General features: G+C 32.0%; 1 protein-coding gene across 5 annotated transcripts in view; it reads right to left on the reverse strand.

The window, feature by feature from the left end:
- The window catches only part of LOC129228378 (adhesion G protein-coupled receptor L1-like), a 339,788-nt gene that overhangs the window by 248,795 nt on the left and 66,788 nt on the right, over positions 1–24,205 (reverse strand). For all 5 annotated transcript variants that reach the window (XM_054863073.1, XM_054863058.1, XM_054863065.1 and 2 more), the window contains exon 2: positions 12,057–12,158. In XM_054863073.1, the coding sequence (XP_054719048.1) occupies positions 12,057–12,158 (102 nt within the window). The remainder of the gene's footprint in view (positions 1–12,056; positions 12,159–24,205) is intronic.

The raw sequence follows: 24,205 nt of genomic DNA on the forward strand, positions 1-24,205 counted from the left end.
GTTTCTTTCAATTTTGTGACGGCAAACAAGTATCTTGACAACGAAATCTCACGAAAAAATGTTTTACTCTAGTAACAGAATGTAATGAAAATTTGCTTTTAAATGCAATAAATAAATATGAAACGCATACACACTTTTTAAATCTATTTCGTTCGACGTTTTAATAAATTAATAAGTTTCAGGTTGTAATTTTATTTATTTAATTTTCAATAGTTTAACCCCCCCCCCTTTTTTTATTAAAAAAACTTTTCATTATCACTCTTCTTGTAAATAAAGCTACGATTTGTGTTAAAACTTATTTTAATACCTTGCAAGAGACATGGAAATCTCGTTAAAAGAATCTGCCAACGTTTTCTCTAAAATGAACAGAGTTAAAACTTGCAACTTGTTTTTGTAGTTTGTTTCTTTGTTTTCAACATTTTGTTTATAGCTAAGTACATGAGCTTCTCTGGAACGAAAAACATTAATTTTAACAGTTGGGATAAAAAGTATTTTATTTTTAAGCATTGGACTGAATTGTATTTAAAATATCTAGATTCAAAAGTGAAACAATAGCTGAGAAAGAAAAACAAATGCATTGAAGAGTTGTCCGTTGAAAAAGAAAATAGCGTCTACGATAGGAAGAGGATTAGAAGTATCGAGAAAGAATCAAAGTGTGCAAAAAAAATAAATAAATAAAAGAAAGAAAGAAAGAAAGGAAAGAATTGAAGGGAAAAGAACAAAAATATTATGGATGAAACTAATTATTTTATTTTTTAAATCGAAATTGGCTGTATTTAAAACCATCTACAAAAGTATAAAATCATATCTCATAAAGCAAAATAAATGAAATCTTATTTCGAAAGTACTGAAAACTTGGGTGCTCAAAATTAAATTTATTTTATAATCAACATTTATAAAATAAAAACATTAATAGTATAAAATTCAAAATTAAATATATCCGAATAATGTGAAAAGAAAAACTATTTTTGAAAGTCGACTACATAATAAAAAGCAGTAAACTGGAAAATTATTCGCAAAAATAATTAAATAAATAAAATAAAACTATGAAAATAAAAATGTTGAGGAATGTTTTAACAAACGGGGTGATATTCTTGATTTTTCTTTTCCATTATATTAAAATTCCGTGCATAAAAAGAAGAACGATCATTAGTGAGCGAACAAAAACCACCTGTTTTAATGAACAATTAAAATATATATATATATTCGTACATACCACAGCCTACGTCGAAAATCTGCAGATTCAAAACTTAGGTTTACGAAAGAAAAATATGTGTACGAGACGAATAAAAATTGTTTTTCCAAATATGAGGCTGATATCTATCAAATATCAGAACGAAAAATACCCTAATTATATACAGACGCTGCACGTATTTTTCTTCCTATATGATAAACACTAAGACATCATTAAACTAACCCAATCCTCATCAGAAAAAACTTCAAGTCAACTACCACATTATTTAAATCAGCATCGGAACCTGGGGGTCCGCAATACATTTCTCAAATCCACCCTATGGTTCGCAAAAGTGCACGTCTCCCGCCCCATCAAAGAAAACGGGTAATTTCCTCGATGTCGGCCCACTTAATTGCGGTACTTTTAATAATATTCTGGACCACACATGTCGATGGACGAGCGTATTAGATTTACACCATTATCCATACCGCGGCTTTGCACGGCAAACATTCGAACCTCATTATTCCGAGTGATAATTAATCATTGAGACTTCGTTAAATGCAATTCAATAATGCCAGAATAAAATGTTTCCGCGGTGAAATTATTCAGTTTGATGTAGCCAACAGCACTCGGAATGATACCGAAATGGCTGCATTTGTTAACCTTGTTATAATAAGTGTCACGAAATGTGACTGGTTAATGATAACTAATTTAAAGGGACGAAATGTGTAAGCTTAAATATATGGGGTTTTTTAATATTAATGCAGGAGAATGCGCCAAATTGATGTTTTAGTCGATTGTTAGGGATCATTAATTATATTTAAACCGATCATGTTCCATTCAAAGAGTAAATAAAGGTGTGCAATTAATTTATCATTAAAGCAATTCATAATCTTGCATTAATTAAATTCGAAATTTTATCGCCTTTATTTATGTAATTATTCAATTAAACTGCTAGTAAAAATGAAAAATTTCATTATTGAAAGAAGAAATAAAAATCTTGATGGGTTTTTTTTCTTTCGTCCTTTTTATATTTTTTACATGTGTCTCAAAAAAAGATAAAAAGAAAATAAAGGGGGAGGGGAGAAAAAAATAAATATGAGGCAAATTTTAATAAATCTTTATTTTTTCTTCAAATAGATAGCTCAATAGTGTGATTTTTCATTTTTTTAGAAACAATTTAATTAAATAATTACATAGGCTAAGAAGTAAACTTAAATGCAAAAAGGTTATAGATACATAAAAGTTCGTAGGTGAAAGGTCGTGAATTAATTTGAGAGACTTGTTTATGGTAATGGGGAAGACATCATTTTCAGTTCTCTAGTAAAAGAAATTAGGCTCATTACATACCCTCAATTTGAATTCAGGTACGTACTTTACGCAGCCAAGTCTCCTAATTTTATTGCTGAAGAAATATATGCGTTTAGCTTATTTTAGAAGAGGAATCTGAACATCAATTTATTGAAACGCTCATTTTTTACCCTGAAAACCATCAGATTGTTAGTTTTTATTATTATTATTTTATTTTTTTAATTGTAACTGTCATTTTTAAAATATCTGAAAGCCATACAGATTTGCATCATTCATTATAGTTTCAGACAATTTGATACAGATATTTTCTTAGTTTAAACGACTTAGTCAAGCAAAAACAACTATGAAATTGACGACAAATATTTTTGTATTAGAATTTTTTTTTTTTTTTTTTCCCACAAATCAAACATGTTAGTTTATTTTCTTCCAAAATATTTTACTAAAGTCATTATGTTTTAATTTTTATCTTTCTCGAAAAAATAATGAAATTTGGTTTCACTTATTACCAAAGTGATATTTTAAATTCAAATGATTTCCATAAGTTATAAAAAATATTAAAAAAAACAGCTATTATATTACAAACGGTTTTGCCTTTTTTTTCCCCACATGTATTTTATGTTGTAGACGTGCGTAATTTGACCCATAGTTAAGTAGATTACAGAGATAGCAAGAAAAGCAAGAAGTTGAAAATAACATTAATACAGATTTATTTTTCCGGCGTAACATAACTCATTGTACTTTTTTTTTTAATCTTGAACGTTTGGTAACTTGATCGTATGAGCATATTTCGCCGTTGAAATGTCTTACGAAGGGAAATTGATGATAATTTCAGCTAAAGGCACTTTAAAAAAAGGTGTAATGATGAGTAAATTAAGAAATAACAACGTCAAAAAGCACAAATTGCAGATTACTACAGACACGTGTTTCACCGTTACAAGGAACGTCTTTATCAATGCAAAAAGTAATAAGCTTATTGATGAAACGAAATAAGTGTCTGCAGTAATCTGCAATTTGTACTTTTTGACGTTGTTATCTTTTACTTTACTTTTCAGCACAAAGGTATTTATTTGTCTTATTTATCTTTATTTTGTATGATAATGAGTTAATGCATTTTTTGCAAGAGCTGAATAGGGCATAGTAAACAACGATTACTATTTAGATGTTTTACGAATGTTAGAATTGTTACGTCTTTCATCAGATCGCATTGTGGTCTAGTTTAGTCAAGCTTTTATTTTTTTAAACCAAAGTGCTTTTCCTTTTTTTTTTAAAAATAAATTTTACTTCGACCAATAAATTTTAAAAGAATTAATATAACCTAACATTATTACTATTTTTTACGCAGACTTTTTTTTTTGAGCAATCACGATTGTTTATTGTTCTTATTCGACTGTTTTGAATTCCTATTATTTTATTTTCCCACCACCTCCCTCTGCCAGCACCACTATCGCGTCGACCGGCCTCACGATGCTGCTCCTCTTGCAAAAACCGCTCCAGGTTGAGTCCATATCCTACACACACACACACGCTTGGACACAAACATATATATATATATATATATATATATATATATATATATATATATATATATATATATATATATATATATATATATATATATATATATATATATATATATATATATATATATATTGAAATAAGCTCAAAGCACTGAAACATTATCAGAAATTCAAACTGGTTAAAAAACATCCTACCTAAAAAGAAGAATGCAAGGTCACTACTACCATTTTTGTTTTTAATGGAAAGTCTTTTATTTCTCACTTTTATCTTTACAACGAATAAAAGCTTCAGGAATTTATGGCAGAAATTTTGTTCAAGATGAAACAAAAATATTTAAACGTGGCAATATATTCTCCCTCTTTTTTTTTTGTTCCTTTTTAAACACTGCACTTCTATCAACTCTTTCACAACCGACACAAGAAGTGGTAGTTTAATGCACACGTGGCCAGTAATTCAATCAAACCATGTTCTTCAATAGTAATCTGTGTCCCATTTATGTCCAACGCCAGGTGCGTGGTCGTTAATTGCCCTCCAATTACCACTTCTTTTTATATCTTTTCCATTAGATTTATTCTTCTTTTACAATCTTCTCGCAGATGAGCGGGGAAAAAAAAGTTTCTCAACCAGCCATAGATGTGCCGCGAGAAATTAGTGTTTATCATATTCTTCTGTTCTTTCTTCGTGTTTTGTTGCAATTTTAATGGCAAGAAAAGAAATCAAAGGGTTTCCACATGCAAATGGGAAATGGCACCCTTGGTGAAGAGCTTCTGATCACGCGATAACATGAGTTGTACAAACACACACATTACTTACCCCTATAATGTAACGTATTCGTGTGGGTTAGCAAAATTGGCAATTATCGTTTCTTGGCGAAACTTTTTAACAGGCTTCCAAATGTTTTTCATACACTAGAAGTAACTGTAAAGCTCAGAAACGGAATGTAGGATATGTGTGACTGTCATTAAGATAACAAAAAGGAAAGGCCAACATTAACCCCTTCAGACCTGGTGTCCGGTATACCGGACATACACTTTAAGCAGCTGCTAATCATTTAATAATTGATTAAATTACTTTTTTTTTGTAGTTGACTCTTTATATTCTGCTTATTATAATCTGTGAAATATTTTTTCGTTTCGGGAATGACAATACTGACATATAAGGATTAGAAGATAGAGAGTGACTCATTTTTCCAACCATGGATTCTCGTCCAAAAAGCTAGGTTTTTTTTTTCCTGATTTTTTAAAAACTATATAATTTTTAATTAATCATTTCAAACGCATATATTATGCTTTATTATTGTTTAAACAACATTTTATAATGAAGTTTGTTTCATATTTTATCTTTTTTATATGAAATATAATTTCAAAAATATTAGTCCGGAATATTGGACGTACCATATCTCTTTTAATTTTTCTCCTACAAACCTGAAATTTTGTCTATAAGATACCCTTTACCATAGTATACTGTGTACCAAATATAAATATTTTTGGTCAAGTATTTCATAATTCCGACTGAAGGGGTTAAAATTCAAGGATGTGAGTGAAAGAAAGGTTTAAATAAACGATAAACAAATATATGCATGCACAAGGAACCGATTTGAGAAAACCAGATTCTAAAAAAACCGATCATCAAAAAACTAAAGCGGGGTTGGAGAGAGTAAAAAGTAGCTCTTTGTACAAAAATATTTTCAAAGATTTTAATATCGCCTTACTCAACTAAGAAAAGGGTTCTTGCTCCTAGATAGAAATAATTTAATTATCGTAGCTTTTGTTGTATGATTGTTTTGGTTAGTGTCATTTTGTTAAAATTAAACACTTTATGCATTACATTTAAAATGCAATTAGTAATATCTGTAAAAAAGATCGCAGTGTTTTAAATCGGTAAAGGTTTCTCAGAATCAATGTTTTCCGTGTTTATTTCTTTTTAATTTTAGCATTACAATTTTTTTTTTTTTTTTTTTTTTTTTTTTTTTTTTTTTTTTTTTTTGCAGCCAGTGAAAGTATGATGAAGACACTTTATTTTCAGATTGATGTTCACTTGTTCAAGGATATTATTTACAATTATATAGGTTATTACGGTAAAATTTAAAAATAAAATAAAACATGCAAAAACTATCCATAATGAAATACATACTTTTTTAAAAAGATCTACGAATTTCCATTAAAAAAAAATCTTGCTGTTCATAAAATACAAACAAATCAGCAAATACAAAAGAAGCGTACGCAACAATTTGAAAATTTCGAAACGTCAAAATTTTTATGACATTTTCGGATTACTGTGGACAATATCCGAGTGAGTCGGCACACAGTGGCAACCCCAATTTTTAAAGAGCGAAAAGTAATAAAAGTATAAAAGAACAAGCAATCTTTTATTTATGGATCGCAATTACATCATCAGAACATTCCCAGATCCCACTTTATCATACAAATGACGCTAAACAGAGTCGTTCGAATGTCTAAATGTGCATAAATAGCGAGAGACGGTCGCAACTCTTGCAGCAACACGGTTGTGACAGACATTTTTGGACTCCAATAACTCAGAAGCATTGCCAAGCAAGACATTTACGAAACGGGGATCTCTCGCAACTCTGAGATCGCAAATTCAGAACTTTTGACAGTCATGGAATAATTGAGCACTTCTAAGCAGTAGGAAAAAAATATACAAAATCAGTAAATTGAACTAAAAAGGTACTTTGAAATTTTGTTAGATGAAATTTAGATATGTGTTTGGTCATTTTAGAAAACGGAAGGTACATCGCCCTTGTTGTGAGACAGAGAGAGAGAAAAAAAACGCGATTTTTCCAAAGTCAAGAAAAATGATGCATCTGACGTACTTCTAAATGGTTTGTGCATTTACAAAAACTTGAATTTATTCTTGAATTGTAATGACTCTTAATAAAAACAGCTGAACTCGATTAAATGGCTAATTGCTTTTCTAAGATTAAAAACAGACTGAAATATGCCTATTGATTTTTGGGGTACTCAAAGTTTTAAATTAAATCTCAGCGATTTCAGATGGAACAAAAAAATTCTGTTTAGTCCATAGACAAAAAAATGAGGAAACAGAAAAACAACATTTTTTCCTTCTTTACCGATCTCAAAATGGAAGCAAAGTTCTCTTAACTGAAATATTTCGTTATGTGGCAGAAGCTCAAATCCTTATGAGCGTTTTAACAAGGGATTACTGTGCATTTAATTTTAAAACCAAAAGACTTCAGGTACAGTAGCGTCTCTTCATCTTTTATAAAGTTACTAGTTAAGCGAACTAGTAAAAAAGTGAACTAGTAAACTAACTACTAAAGAGTGAACTAGCAACCTTCCAATCTAGTAATTTGCTCACCGTTAACGCACAACTTTTCGAAATATTCACACACTAATTTGAGAATTTGTATTGAACGAAGAATGCAACTTCACTTTATCTTCGAGACAGGTTCTTTGCTGCAACGTGCTGATGACAGGGGATCCCCGAACATAAATTTTTGGGAGGACCGAAATTCTCAATTTTCCGAATGAATCTACAAATTTTCCCCAATAGGACTCCGAATTTCGTCGAATGGTGATAATTTTGCCCAATGGGAATCCTAATTTCGTCGAGTCGTGATAATTTTGCCCAATGGGAATCCTAATTTCGTCAAGTGGTGATCATTTTGCTCAATCTGAATAAAATTTGCCAATCTGAATGGAACTGCAAATTTCGCCGAATCGTCAGACTAAGTTTGCCGAATAAGGAAATTTTTGGGCGAACACAGTTACTTCCCGTGAATTCCCATAATGGCCCCTGGTTGAGGTTTGTGTTTCACATACGTTGATTCATTTCTTTCTGAGTGCGTCATTTATGTTGAAACTTTTTATTCGGTATTTTAGAACTCGTTTTTCTGAAACATGCACTTATAACGACAACTCTTATCTATCTTTAGGCAGAAATTAATTTCAAAAGACTGGACTAATTGATAACTCTTGAAAAGAGAAAAAAAAGCATAAGGAAGTACCAATAAAAAAATCACTTCATGTAGTTTTTATGAAGTTCATTGTAGGTTTAATTTTGATTCAAACATGTCGTCGAACCTTGCTCACCATTTTTGCTACTTCAGTGGCCTTTAGGCGGGAGAGTACAGGAGATATAGGGAGGGCGCAGAAATCTCATTTTTTCCCCTAGCTCCGCATTTGCCCCAGGTGTCGCAAGACAAGCGCATAAATTGAATGTTTCGTTTTTATAGTTCCTTCCTAAAACAAACAAAGTACGAGGAACAGAAAAAAAATGTCGTAAGGAAAATACTTAAAGAGGGTAAAAAAAGTTGCTTTTGTTTGGCTGGGAGCACAGTAATTGCGGAGCGAAATTTGAAAGCTGAATCATAAAAATAAAAGTTTCGTTTTTATCTTCCGCGACGAATATCTAATAACCAAGAACGAAATTCTTACGCTGTTTTAAAGAAGTGTTTCAAAAAGTTTTTCCGACATTTTAGTTTCTCGGATAAAAAAAAATAAAAAATAACAGAGCCGAATACAATAAAGAGACTTGCTTGGAATCGCTTCCGTTGCGTGGAAATATATAATCGATGATTTATTATAGAAACCGATGCAAGTGTAAAATGCAACTTTTTCGGATGAAAGAAGCAATAAATTCTCACAGCAACGAAAGAATTCATGTACCAAATCGCACACAACAAAAACGTCAATTTTTTTAGTGAAACGGAAAATACAAAAAAAAAAAAAAAAATAGTGTTCATACATTTTATTAAAATTAATAGTTTTTAGATTAATTTTCTGCATCTCGATTGAAGGAGGAAATACTGAAAACATCATTTAAGCTAGCTTGAGTTCCAAACCTAACAACTATATCATTTGGTTCACAGATATTTAAACCTCAAGCTTTCGACTAATGATGTGTGCGTATGCTTTGTTTCCCTTTCTTGTTAAACTTGTGGTTTTCAGAAAATGAATGATTGAGTAAGGATACTGAAGATATATCGTCCTCAATCAATCGTCATTATAAACAAATATGGCTATCAGAAAAACGTTTTAAATGTGCCATACATGCATTCTAGTGAATCATCCCTATAAATTATCATTTTGAGTTCCATCATAAACGTCTTCCTAGTTTAGTGATTGATTTTTTTTTTAAATATTCATAAAAAAAAATATTTTGATTTATAAAATCATTTTCCTCAAAAAAAAAAAAAACTATATTTGATAATTCCTGAAATCAAAGGCAAACATTGAAGAAGAAAATAAATTTCTACTTCAAAGCCAGACTACCGTACAATTATCTCTACTTTGTAGCAGAACCAAGAGACATTTGTTTCGTACATAGAATGACTGAGTTGGCGGTGTATTTCACGTATTTCTGCTTTAGCCCTGGTTAATGGACGGTAATTTACTGAATATTATTAAGGATATTTTTTTTCCAGAAATACGATGTTATGACTCAATTCGGAATCACATTCTAGATCCAATGCAGAAATAACCTGAAAATCACAATATTTGGATTTACGTCAGTCTAGACGCCCGGAGGTAGATATTTGAGCTTCTCTTTATATTTCTCTTTTCTAAATTTTCGTGAGCTGTTATTGCAAAATAAATGAAATTAGCGGAAAATTATTAAAGATTTATTATAAAATTGGTGCGGGAAATAAGAGCGATGGTAGTAAATTTATCATAAAATGGCTAGACAATAAACCCCTTATATATTTTCCTAAATCTCATTCTTCAGATGTTTCGTGTGGTATAGTCTATTTAATTATAGCAATGAATTTGAAATTCGGAAAACAAAATCCACCTTTGTCAGACTCACTCGATTATGGTCAACCGTGCTTCATTAAAATTCTTTTTTTCCCTCTCCAGCTCATGCATACTGTCTAGCGCCAAGAGACAAGCGTTGCCATTTGGCGTCGTAAAATCTTCCTCGGTAATTTCACTCCCAAATGCCGAGCCCCTAATTCGCAGACTAGTACAAAGTCGGCTTCTTTCACAAAAAAACAGAGCACGTACCGAGTCTTAACTACTTTTCGCATAATCCCGTCTCAGGTAATTTTGATCGAAACTTGAACCGTCTTGGACTGAACTTTTAAAGGTGACGTAATAAACGGTAATTGGTCGTGATTTTCGGGTGGCCATTTTATGTTACCAAGAGTGTTGGAGTTTTTTTTTTCTTTTTTTTCTTAATCTATTTTCTTCGTTCCTGCTTTTCGATTTTATTTATAGGCAGGCGAGTAATTGAATACCCTTAGTGATTGCAGGGTGAGAGTGCCTGAAATGTGACCAGACTGAGAATGAGATTTCGAGCTACTCGCGAGTTGGGCCACGAAAGCGCTCGATGTGACAGATGTTTTATGATCGCATTCTTAGGAGCCCAGAAAGATAAATGTCTTTTTATCATAAAGCTTATGCCTGTTTTCTAAGAGATCTGACATGGGTATGAATAATGTTCTTGGCACAAAATCTACACTCTTAAGAGATCATGCTGCAGGAACTGATGCGTTTTGGCACTCTGCGTCGGGAAACAAAATAGGAGAGAAAAAAATACAAATCATCAGTTCTGCATTTCAAGCATAAATTCCATTATTTTTGCGCTTGTGTTTCTTTGAAGCGCAAAAAAGTATATCCTTTATCATAACTCTCTTACTTATAAAAAAAAAAAAAGCAGCTGCAAAAAAAAAGTGAAATAAAAACTTTTTAAATTCAAATAGCTTTTCGACACTGAAAGCCATTTTAAAACCTTCACTTATTCTTTAAAAGAACTCGATTTGTGCATCAAATGCAATATTCGGTAGGCAAAAGTTGTCTTGAGATAATTTTTATGTGGTTTTTGCTTCGGCGTGCATATATACGTTAGTTGTACATCTTATTTTTATCAGAATATGTGGTTAACTTTTTTTTGTTTAAATTGCTATGTTTACTCACGCCTACGTCACGCTTTGTCTCTAATTTTTAACGTTAAAAACCAGCTGCTACACATATCCGAAAAAAACTGTTTCACCAATTTGTTCCAAACCGTGTGCTATTTAAAGGGAAGGGGGGGGGGGGGTCAGGGAGTGTATTTTCGCAATTTCCAACTTCATGTATCATCCTTTGTACATGAAATAAATACAAGGAGTGGTAAATGGTTTTTTACCTTTTAACTCTTCACTCATAACAGAACATTCAATTTTCATTTTTACAAAATTAAATTCTGTCATTGCTTTTCAAAGAATTACGATATTAGTAAACAATTATGAATACATAACGTAATGATCCAAGTCAATGATTTTTTTTAATTAAAACTTGCTTTAAAATTGGGTGAACTTTGAATTTTTACCATTTGTCAAAGTAATTATAGAGTCTACGTAAAGCTTTAATGACTCAGGTTTAATTTGTAAGACGATATATGTCAATCGAGAGAGATGAATCTTAAATAAAATACCCTTACAACCAACAATAATGTTTTTAGTTTCATTTTTTAAAATATTGTTTCGGATTTCTTTTTAAATCAAAGGCGCATTTAGGGGGGAAGCAAAAAAGGACCTGGCCCTTTCCTTAACAAAATTAAAATCATTCATCGTGAATAAAGATTTAATATTTTATAACTTAAATTTCGAAAATTTCTCACAATATTTGGTTTCTTAAAATAAATTTCTGTGTACGCTCCTGTTTTCCTGATGTCGTACAGAGCATTCGGAAAACACATAACACAAGCGACGAAGAATAGAAAGGAGAATGAAAATTAACAATGAGCAAAAAGTGCACAACAAGAAAATATTCATGGGCAAAAATAAGAACTAACTCTCGTTGCTTGGAGAATATGATATCGAAAAAGCAATTTGAGGTCTGCACTTCTCAAAACGAAAAAAAGAAGCACTACCCTCAAAAGCTAATCTATTTGAGAAAAATTTCTTGCAGTAAAGATAATATCATTTTCATATAACAAAATTAATTTGCTAAGCTGCGGTCATATCCAAAGGCGTCTTGATTTTCTTCTACCAAACATAACATTTCTTACAGTTAAATTAATAAAAAGCTGACTGCGTAGCCGAGTGCACCTAAAACTCGCCGGTAAAACAATTCATGCATTCACTTACCGCCATTGCTCTTCGCTGCCAAGATGGTAGGCAAGAGAGATAATAATATCACAAAAATCATTTTCCAGCTAGAGATCTCTTCTTTCTTCCTGAGCACATTTTCTGCAGAGATAAAAAGAATAAATAAATAAATGAGAGAAAAAGCAGTTCCATGAATGCAAGAACAGGTAATCAAAGCAATAAACAAAGAAGCGTAGCAAAAACAAAGAAAAAGTGAATAAATGCTAATGGTAAGAGCGGGCATTTTTTTTTCATTTTATATTCTTTGTCCTGAAGAGGACCATCTGGTTTTCCTGTTTCTAGTCTCTCTACTTACGGAAATTCGGTGGCTTGTTGGTGACAAGACGCATTACTCTTTCGTTTTGATTTAAAATTATTGTTTCCGTTGGCTTGATCACTTACGAAACCACATTTTAATCTTTTAGAAAGCTCAGCAGTTTTTATTTATAGAAATTCTATACCATTTATGAAATTATTTATGTGCCATAATGCCACAATTCCGATCGTTGCAATGTAAATATCAATAAAAGAAATAAAAATGATTCATCCCAAACTCATTTTCGAAGATAATCGGATTTCTAATATGCAATCAATGGGATGGCAATAAATCTGAAAAATGCTTAGTTGTCATCAAAAATTATGGTCCATTAAGGTTGGCGAAATCTCATTATTTTCTTCGATTTTCTGATCGAATTCAAATTTAACTTACAAAGCATTCCAGAAGCAAAAGTTCTTTTGTTGTTCTTCTTGAAAATTATTTTTGTAATAACTGTAACTTATTCTTGTGAAGGCAATTACAGAATTAAAGCTTTAAAATAGCATCTAATAATTTGAATCTGCAAACCATTTTTAAAAAATTATTTTTGGCATAAAAAGCAAAGAAAAATCGAACACACGTGAGATATGTTTGTATAGATACCCTTAGAAAGTATCCAATCGACATTTTATTTGAGCTTTCTTAATTTCTTTTTCTTTTTTTCAAGAATCAAATGAGAAGACGTCAAGTGCATTAAAGTTAAAATTGATTAAAATTACTAACTGCTGCTGGGATATAATAGACAGTCTAGATAGAAAAACGAGAGGTTTGGTACATTTGCCAAATATGAAGTTATAAATGTTTAAAACAGTTGACTAGCTACCTGCCATATATAAAACAGATATACTTATTCAATTTAAGGTCAGCGCATTTGTTTATAAAACATAAAGCAATAACTGATTAAATTAATTGCCTTCTAAAATATTAGTTTTTAAAGTTATACTTATCCTACTGAAATAGAAAATCTAAGACAGCACACGAGTCAAGAAATTATAAATAAATATGTAATTAAATCCTATACCCGCTTTGCCCAAAGGCACGTTTTTTATTTAAATAATTATAACCTTAAATTTAAAAAAGAAACAAACGAAATGACTATCGTAGTTTGTAGGTGAATGGTGTCGTTATAACGTAATATTATTGACAATCAAAAAAAAAAAAAAAAAGCTGGTCTTCGACTAATCATAAGTTACAAAACTTCTTTTTTTTTTTAGAAATGTATCTTTTTTTTATTTTAAGCCTGGTTGCACCATGCCGCTTCACTGTTGCTTCGCTGGGGCTGATTAAAACTCGGGGATGTTCGTGTAAACACGACATACGTATGCATCGCAGCTAACACACCATGAGGGGTGGGGGCACGAAGGCCTAACCGCTTTGGGCCACTCTCATGGAGAGAGTGCACTTTTCACAAATATACAATTTGAACACTAGAAACTTGATTTGTAAACGTTATTTCACAACAAAAATTACATGGTCAATGAGAAATATTGAATCGCGCTTAAAATAATTCAAAACCAATAGATATGAGAAAAGTAAAGACGTTAATAACAAGACGGATGAAAATTAAATAATTTTAATAAAATATTACTTAAAGAATGCTTCCGAACAAATTGGATTCAGAAACGAATGTAAATATTCTTCTTAAGAATCATTGACTTTCCACTCAGGGCATATCGAATTCTCATCCCAGTCTGAAAGCAGTTTGGTAAAATCTGAGCAATTATCCTGTCGAGAAAGGACTTCTTGGAATTCTAATTCATTCTAGAACGATGAAACACTAAAAAGAATTCAAAGGTATTTAGATCTAAATGATTCTAGCTTTCTATTAAATAACTTTCCAAAATCGAAGCAGCAACAGCAGCTACCGAGAAATCTAAATGCAGTCAGTATTTACAAAACAGACAAGAGAGAAGAGTTCCAATCATGTATGTTGTACTACTTCAACTATCTTCGTGATTAAGCAAATAGCTCAGTAATTTAACAGCGCAATTACGTCACTTCGAGAGTTAGTTTACAAATGTAAGATTTCAAACAGGAAATTAATTTTATTTTTCTTGACTTTGAATGTACTTCGAATATACAGTTCTAAAAATCTCTTAAAATTTCTATTCAAGATGAATGATTTGATTTTCCTTATAAATTTTTACCTACTGCAAGTGAGTCTAAATTTAAAATTGCATTAGTGCAGGGCAACTAATGCGATTGCACTTGTGATAGTGCAAGGCGAAAAGCTATGAAACTTTTCACTGCTGGTTTTCACTGTTTATTAAAAAAAGAAAAAAAAATCAGATACCTTGTTTTTAAGCTATAGGGGAGAGTGGCTCAAAGCAGGTAGGTCTTCGAAGAACGCTCGAAAATTGTAGTTTTTGAATTTTTATCACAAACAATTTCGGTTTTATTTCCTAGCAGGTTTCTTGAACTTCAAAATAAAAAGTGATTTTTGTATTATTTCAAACCTAATATAGTTTTATTATCAAACATTACAAACACTTGAAAAATCTGCTTTACCCTACAAGGGGGCCCAAAGCGGGTAAGCTTAACTAATTGTCATTTGGTACATTTGTCAATCAAATATGAAGTTATAAATTATTAAATTAGTTGACTAGCTACCTACCATTATAAAAAAAATATATATGAAGAAGTCATACCTATCCAATTTAAAGTCAGTACATTTTTTTATAAAACATAAATAAATAACTGATAAAATTAATAGACTAATTAATTGCCATCATAAAAACTAACTTTTTAAAGTTAAACTTATTCAATTGAAATAGAAAATCTAAGTCAGCACATGTGTCAAGAAATTATTAATAAATACATGATTAACTACTATACCGGATTTGCCCAATAGCACGCTTTTTATTTCAATAACTAGTTTGCGTGCCCGGCGTTGCACGGGCTACTTAAAAAATGAAAGACCTGTTCAATTGATGTTTTTGTATTATTCTGACATCAGTTTCTAAAGCGCTAAGGAGTAAATAATTACGCGTAATGCAAGGTTTGCAAAACACCAGTAGAGCATATTTTTGGCAAAAACCTCTTTAACGTTAATCATATTTATCAATAACACAAGTTATGAGTATTTTCAATTAGCACAAAAGATGAAAATATATGCATTCTCAACTATAAAATGTGCTCACTTTAAACTGAATTAAATCTGATAGAATATATCTGAAATATTTATGTACAATTACAATCAGCTTTTTACATAAAATGACACACACTTTTTTGTTGATTACGGAAACTAAAGCACCAAGACTTATTAAATACCAATAAGCATTAATTTAATATCAAGCCATCAGATTCCAATTAAGCTTTAGTTAAAATCCTTAAAAACAATCTTTTTTGTTCATTCAACTCTGTTTCACTTAAAGAAATCCAAACAATCTTAATTTAACGTGTTCTTTTAACGATACAAACTGTATTGCAAAAATCGAAACAGGAAGGAAAAAGAGATTTATTACAATTCGAAAACTCACCCATGTGACGGAAAAAAGTCCAACAAAATAAACATAATTAGTCGCACATCCTAAATGTACCCAAATATGAGGCCGGTGAATGATAAACTTACACTTCAATCAATAAACATTACTAAAGAAACATTTTTCACATGCTGAAAAGAGTTAAGAACGTTGAATGTGAAAAAATAAGAAAGGACAGACGATAAATGACCGAATAGAGCAACCAATTCTAAACTAATTAAAAACGAAATTCTAGATGGAAACGTTGTTTTAAGATTTGGACAACAGCCAAAAAAATCTTTTTTGACACAATTATTAGAATTTTATTTGCTCACCCATATGCAAAATGGCAACAGGAAAGAAATAAAAATTCCTGAATAGCGTTATGTTAATTAACGTTTTAATTAATATCTCAGCTAATTAAAGTCGTACAATTATGAGATTGGTCCTATTGTTTTCTTTGGAAAATTTCGAATTGATCGGTATCTCGTTTGACTCCCGATTCACAGTGGTTCTCGAGAAGATCGATCTTCAGACAGACAGACAGACAGACAGACAGACGGACGGACGCGAACAGATTTTAATATTATAGTGGATTATAACCTTAAATTAATAATTAAAAGAAACAGAATGACCATCGTAGTTTGTAGGTGGATGGCGTCAAAATAACGTAATATTATTGACAATCAAAAAAATAAGCTGGTCTTCGACTAATCACAAGTTACAGAACTTCTTTTTTTTTAGAAATGTATTTTTTTTTTTTTTTTTATTTTAAGCCAGGTTGCGCCATGCCGCTTCACTGCTGCTTCATCGGGATTGATTAAAACTCGGGGGTGTTTACGTGTGATATGTGTCGTGTTACGTGTTGTCGTGTATGTATACGCGTGATTTCGTGTAATTCACACCATGCGGGGGCTTACGAAGGCCTACCAGCTTTGGGCGACTTATTCGCTTTGGGCCACCCTACCCTATTTTCCATCGCATATCATTTAAAATTCGGTTTCAAAATGAAAAAAAAAAAATGTATGCGCGGTATTAACAACCGTCATTTTCCGCACAGTTGGCACTGGATTTCAAAACGAGAAATCAAGTGCGGATGGAAAAGGCAATTTATTCGCTCGCGCCCTTCTCCGAGGTATCGAATGACAACTCATATAATTAATGACTACTGGGGGATCCAGTTTTTCTTTAATCTAAAAGGACAACATTTCTTCAGCTCCAAGTTTACTCTCTCCCCAGAGGAATGTACGAACACGTGGTACTTCTACTCGAAGCTGGGGGAGATCTTTGTCACCAGACCCAGACAGCCCTGTCAAAAAGGGAATCCCGGACACAGCCGGACCACATCGCAATCTCCCGATTGGCCGTTTAATATAAATGCACACTTTACTTAGTGCAGTGCTGTCCTAACTTTGGGGTTTACTCTCTGGAGACCGATAGCGAAAGCGGCCGATTAAGATAATTTTTATCCACAAAGGAAGGCAATAAATTTCACAGAATCCCGGCCGATGTAATACATTTGTCATGATACGAAACATTTCCGAAGGGAATTTCGTCAACAATGCTAGCTAGCAAATTGCATATTTTTTAAGTTCATTTTTTACCAATAAAAATGCTCTATTTATAATTCTTAGCAAGGGGATAGTAGTTATGGGCTGGCGGGATATCAAACTATGCTTTTCTTCTAGTTATTTTTATGAACTTATTTTTTATGTTGAGGAAAATATTTCCAATCTAGTTTTTTCCTTCCAAGTGTTTCCCCTTCTAGTATTTTGGCAGAATGAACTTGCATTTGTGATATGAAGTTTCAAATTATGTGATACACATTACACAAGTAATTAGGATTTTCAAGGAGAAAGAGATTCAAGTCAGGAAAGTACATTCTGAAATCCTTTGGAAGTGGAAAACGTATTTGGAGGAGTTATCTACAGTGAAATTTTGCTTCAACATATACCAATACAAAGAAATATCCGTTCCAACCAAATACATTTTTAGTCCCGATTTGCATACCATTACATTCTTTGAGTTCCGTTTCAACAAACAGAATTTGCGGTCTTTTGAAGTTCGTTGTAAAAGGATTTCACTATATACGAAAACATTAAAAATCACATTCAATAAAAATTTTCTAAGGAGAAACTTACTAAAAAATGGCAGAGAAAGATGTGTACTATTTTGATTTCTAGCCTATATTTTAGCACTTAAGCACTGTTTGTATTTTAAGAATAACAAAGCATTCAAATATAATATTTTTTAAATGCCTACTTTTTTTTTTTTTTACATGCTAAACTTTTACTGAAGATACAAAGCTTTAAAATACGCTGACTTAATTGTTGAGGATTATTTATGATTTTCCACGAATGTGACCCTTACCCTCCCTTACCTTGTGGAGGCGTAAAATATATTTCTGGACGAAATACTAAGTGAAGCAGTTTTCAAATAATTTAAAAATTTAATTAAAATCATTTATTTTGGCTAAAACGAAGTTTTTACAAAGTCCACCTAGTTTTTTAAACTAAACATAACATTTCTTGTGATCTTACAGTTATCCAAGCATTATTTTGTAATATGTATTATCAAATGGATCAATTTAAATTACCGTAACAGAAAAAGGCTCATCCGAAATACCTTCCTATTAAATTTGAAAAAATATATGCAGCAAAACAATTTATGTTTTATTGCAAAAACAGTTTCCAAACGAATTCTAATCGCAATTCAAATAACAAAAGTGCAATATAACATGACAGAATTAAAAATATAAGAATAAAATAAATTTTGCTTCTTTCTACAAAGTCATTAATCGCGAAACTCATTTGAATAACAGAAGAATAACTTAAATATTTTTGTATCCGAAAAAGAGAAACGGTTTCGAATGAATGGAACTCATTTTACTGCTTCGAAATTTATAATACACGTTTTCTAGAATCAATTTAATTATAAATAGCAATTATTAATAATCGGGCATTTTCAAGCCTCGTTCAGAAATACGTGACAGAATTGATGTGGTACTTTACGAAAAGCGTTTCGCAATTGTGAAATAAATCGTCAAAGGATTTCAACCTCATATCAACATAAATTCTTCTATACCTAAGGCTTTGAAATTCATTAGCATATTTATTTGATTCGGCATCATATATGGAGGTGTGCATTTCCATATTTATGACGGTGTTTTATGAAAAGATACGTAATAAATGTTTTCATAAGATCCCATGAATTATGTTTTAATGTGAGGTAAAAGCTATGGGCAAAACATTTATATTTATAGTGATTTGGATAAGAAAACTGTCTGCTTAGTTGTTTTAGATTTAGATAGCTACTGCCAGCAAAAGATCTGAAGAAACACAATAGCGAACGATTAAGAAATGTTATGGAAGTAGTCCAGAAGCATATGTCAGAGGCCTTCTCGAATACAGTGAAACCTGTGTAAGTTGACCATTTGCGGCGCATTACTTTAGTGGTCAACTTATAGAAGAGGAATTATAAGACCGCTATTTTCAGGCACAGATCAGATTCTGTGCCTGAAAATAGCGGTCAACTTAGAGAGGTGGTCAACTAACAAGGGTGGTCAACTTTACAGGTTTTACTGTAGTATGTTACAGAAGCTGTAGAATTGCTATCACACCCTTTTCCTCGTTGCATATGCTACAGGCTAGATGGTTAAGATTAAGGAATACGTACTAGAGACAAATAAATGCCTGTTTTGTATTTCGAGCCACACTGCTCTCGATTAAGCAAAATCTATATTTGTAGCAATTTCATAAATGGTCTGTAATTTCCATGCGTCAAGATAGACCAAAAGGTAAATCAGGCTCTGAATTTCTTTTGCTGTTGTAACTAATACCACTCGGTAAACCGTGCCGTTGCTAGTCAATTTAAGGCAGTAAGGGACGGCTTACGTTTCAACGAGCATCATTTCGGTGGATTATCCCAGTTCAAACCAGGACTGCGGAGTCGGAAGGAAAATGACCGACTTCGACTCCAGAAATTTTAGAAGCTTTGACTCCGACTCTGAATCCATTCAACTAAAATCATGTCCAACTCCGACTTTGACTCGGCAGCACTGGAAGAATAGGACTTGGAGGGAAAAGGGCAGTCCCGACTGCAATTTTTGGAATTTTAAAGCCTTCGATTTGGCGCAGTATAGCCTATTAAGGCTCTTGAGGAAATAAATTCAACACAACCAACAACCTCTCTGACTAGGACTCCGCAGCCCTGGTTTAAGCAAACAGTAGAAAAGCGTCAATGACTAAGAGAAAGAGGTATAATTGTTCAACGTTACGTTGCCTAGAATTTAACGGTTTATTTGAATTAACGGATAACTGACCAATTAACGATTGAGTGGGGCATAGCACTGTCCAATATGTGAATGATCCATAATCAACATGTTTGATTGAAACACGGTTTATTTCTCGTTTTAATAAACACTATCATATTTTATAGCGCGTTATCCCTCCTTAGATCTCGGTTTAATGGACGTTATCTCCTGTATAGCTGGATGTTAATGATAGTTTAACAGTTTAATGACGATCGATTACAGCACAGTTTGTCAAGTTTTTGACCGTAGTGCTACTCATTTCTAGTTTTTCTGAGAATCAGCAGTCTCTTGTAACTGATCAGTCCACGGTTTTTTTACCGTTACCATTTAGTTAGTTATTGAGCTGATATTATTTCCCAGTTTGTTGTTTTTTTTTTTTTTTTAGTTCTACACACTGATAATTGTGCATATATATCATTCTGTAAAGCTGTACAATGAGGAAAAATAAAATAAAAAGAGAAACTGCCAACACAAAATAGCGAAATTTATCGATTGCAGCACAGTTTGTCAAGTTTTTCACCGTAATGCTATTCATTTCTAGTTTTTCTGAGAATCAGCAGTCTTTTGCAACTGATCAGTTCACGGTTTTTACCGTTACCGTTTAGTTAGTCAGTTATTGAGCTGATAGTATTTAACAGTTTTTTTTAGTTCTACACACGAATAAGTGTGCATAAATATACTTCTGTAAAGCTGTACAATGAGGAAAAATGAAATAAAAAGAGAAACTTCCAAAACAAAATAGCAAAATTTGTAGGCAAACAATTGCAATGAGTAAAAACCATCAAGTATTTTTTTTTTTTTAAACTGCTGTGTTAGCTGTACAATGAACATGAAAACGAGGAACGTGATCGCAAGTATACTGCACGATGTGGCGAATTAAAATAAGGAGAATTTATTTATTTATTTTTTTAAACTCTAACAAAAACAAAATGGGATAAAGAAGCATCTTCTAGATTTAAAATTCCTTGATTTCTTAACTTCAGAAAAATTGAACTGATTCATAAGAATTTTTCAGTTTATTCTGAAACGTTAACGACGACAAACTGACGTTTCCCATGAAATGAATTAGAATTAACAGTAGTAGGGAATTAACTGTTTGGAATTAACTGCATTGATTCTTTATAAAAATACAAAAACGTATAAAATAAAAATTTATAAAATTTGACTCATAAAATCTTTTGAGAAAATGAGATAAAAATAAGTCCGTTGATCGTGGCAAACGGTTTTGAAAAATGACAAAAAATGGAAAAACAACTCAATTTGATTCATTTAAATAGCATTTTTATTCAATAAATTATAAAGCGTGCTATCAAGTCTAAGTATTGATAATTTATCTCATTACATGCAAAAACTATTTTTGAAAAAAATCTATCACATCAATGCATGCTTTATATTCTGAGCAAAAAATAAACTTAGAAGCTAATGACAGTTCGACTTCGTGAAGTGACGTTAACTTTTTAAGCCGAAAACGCGAAGAAAAAAGCTATTCCTCAAAAAAGATCCGAAATAACGATAATCCGTTTGATTTTTGACACCTCTTCCGGAAAAGGACACCCCTTCCCTAACCCCATCCACATTTATGTTTTCGTACATTCGAAACAAGGCAGTATATATTTTGAAGTTTTTTCTCGTAAAGAGAACGTAGAGGTGGAGGGAAGGTTGACTTTTATTCGTTTTCTTCTTTCTCTTGGTTCGTTGTTTTCCTTCTGCTGGGAATAAAAATTCCGTCAGAAAATGTCACACGTTTCAATTCTCTAGAAGATTTCGATTTTCGCATCCTTTCTTGATCGATTGCAGTAAATATACCAACTGAAATAAGAGAACTAACTTTTTTTGCCAAGATTAGAAATGGAACGCCAAAATTGCCGCCGCTAGGTAAGTTTTTAATTTTGACCCGTTACTGAGCTTTAGATTCTTTATGAAAGTAATTAACATTAGAAATTCAGCAGGTATCCGTATGCGGTCAACATACTGCATCCGGCATATCTGGTCAATATACCTGATGATTGGCAGTAGCAAGATAAGGAAACTATCCGGCAGTACATCCGATCCTGAAATTTTTTAATAAAAAATAAGATAAATACAAAAAAAAAAAAAAAAAAAAAAAAGAAATATGTCAAATGATATGCAGTATGAAACATTCAGTCCGATTTTCGTACACATCAGATTAACTCTGACTTGACTTGAGACTTGAGGCACCTGAAGAATTTAATATTACATTGGTTAATCGGCTATGCGAGTTCGTCCTCGAGACTGGTTGAAAACGAGGGAGGAAAAAGTTCGACCTTTGGAAGAATCACCCTGAATATGTACAGTAGAACCTCATTAATCCGAACTAATAGGGGATCCAGGTGGTCCGAAGTAATGAATGCATGGATTAAACAAATTAACCTATAAATTGAGCCACGGTGCATAAACAAACTACTGTGCACAGTAAAAATTGTATTTTGAATTCAAGAGAGTAAAATATTAAACTGCACAAAATCACAAAGATCCAATAATAAAGTGCAAAAGAGGGTGAACAAAAACATATTATTGCGCTCACTCTATTTTTATTTATACAGTATGTGACTGTTCTAAACGGCTATCCGCATTAAGCGAAATCCGGTTTCATAGTGTCCGAAAAAATAGGGGTTTACTGGAGGTAACACGCAACAATGTGTTTAAATTGTTTAATGGAAAAAAAATGTCTTAGTATTTTGCTTGTGCGCAAGAAAGTCGTATCCCCTAAGTACACTGAAAATTGAATGACGATTGACTTATAGTTTTCAAGATCAGTAAGTTATTGCACTTTTAAAAAAATGCGTTAGGTTACCAGTATTAACGGATTCTGAAGTTACACAGATTCTGAAGTGTGTGGCATCATTGTTTAAAAAACTCAAATTGTTGGAGGAACTTTGCACTATGGTTTCAGTAGAATTCAAAGCGCATGCGTAAACCGTCCTTGGTGGTCGTGTGGTAAAAGCGACCTTTTCTGTGAGACTCGCGTCGCGTGTTCGGACCCCACTCAGGTCATTTGCCTCCTCTTTTTCTGCAATAAAAATTTCTTGTTTTTATATTAAGATAAATAAATAATTGGTGTATATTGGTTGTTGAAAAGCATGAACTTGATAAATCGTTCAAGAAAGTCAGATGAGAGCTTAATTTTTGCTAATGTGCAACCTTTCAAGAAATTTATCTGTAAGCATACAGAAAATTCTGGTGTAACCTTACGCAGAAATGAGTGAGACGCTACGCTATAGTTACATTACCATGGTGAAACCTTCCACAAGCGATTTTTAACTTTACACCATTTGTATCAGTTAAGTTACTCCAGAGCAGTTGAGGCAGCTGAGTTGCCACCGATTTTATGGAGTAAGGTTACACATTTTTTTTTTTTTACAGTGTGCGTAAGAAACACTAATTGCCCTACATTCGAATACCGTGAAAATTCATTTACATAATGAGATTTAGTAAGTTGCGTTTCAGTGAATTTTGAAAAGGATTCGATGATAAGATATCGCAGATAAGTAATCAAATGAGCTTTTGCCTCTATGGTATCGAACGTCTCAAAATGTATTCAGTAAGAGTTAACAAACGGAGGAATTTTATCAAAGATAACTGAAACTAAAAAGCAGCAAGTTAAAACCTTAAAAAAAATTTAAAAACCTTGAAAATGAGCTTTAAACTCTGCGAAAGTTTTTAGGACATTTTATATTTTGAATAATAATGATGATTTTGAAAACAAATTAAACGTTTTTGAATAGAATGATGAATTTGTGTACTGTATATAATAATTATGTGTTGAATACAGAAACAAATTTAACGTTTTTGAATGGAATGATGTATTTGTGTATTGTATATAATAATTATGTGTTGAATATAAATGAAATATTTAGGACAAAGAAAAGGAACAAACAAAAGAAACTCAAGAATAAAATTTTGATGATATTTAAGAGTGATTAGATGAAAATTTGTAAAACAAATACGGAACATGAGCATTCAGTTCACTTCAAAGAAATGGACATAACAATTAATAAAATGGACAAGTGGGTGGTGATTCCAATTTAGAATAACTGAA

Source organism: Uloborus diversus, chromosome 1 (genome assembly GCF_026930045.1).
Source record: "Uloborus diversus isolate 005 chromosome 1, Udiv.v.3.1, whole genome shotgun sequence".
NCBI lineage: Eukaryota > Metazoa > Arthropoda > Arachnida > Araneae > Uloboridae > Uloborus > Uloborus diversus.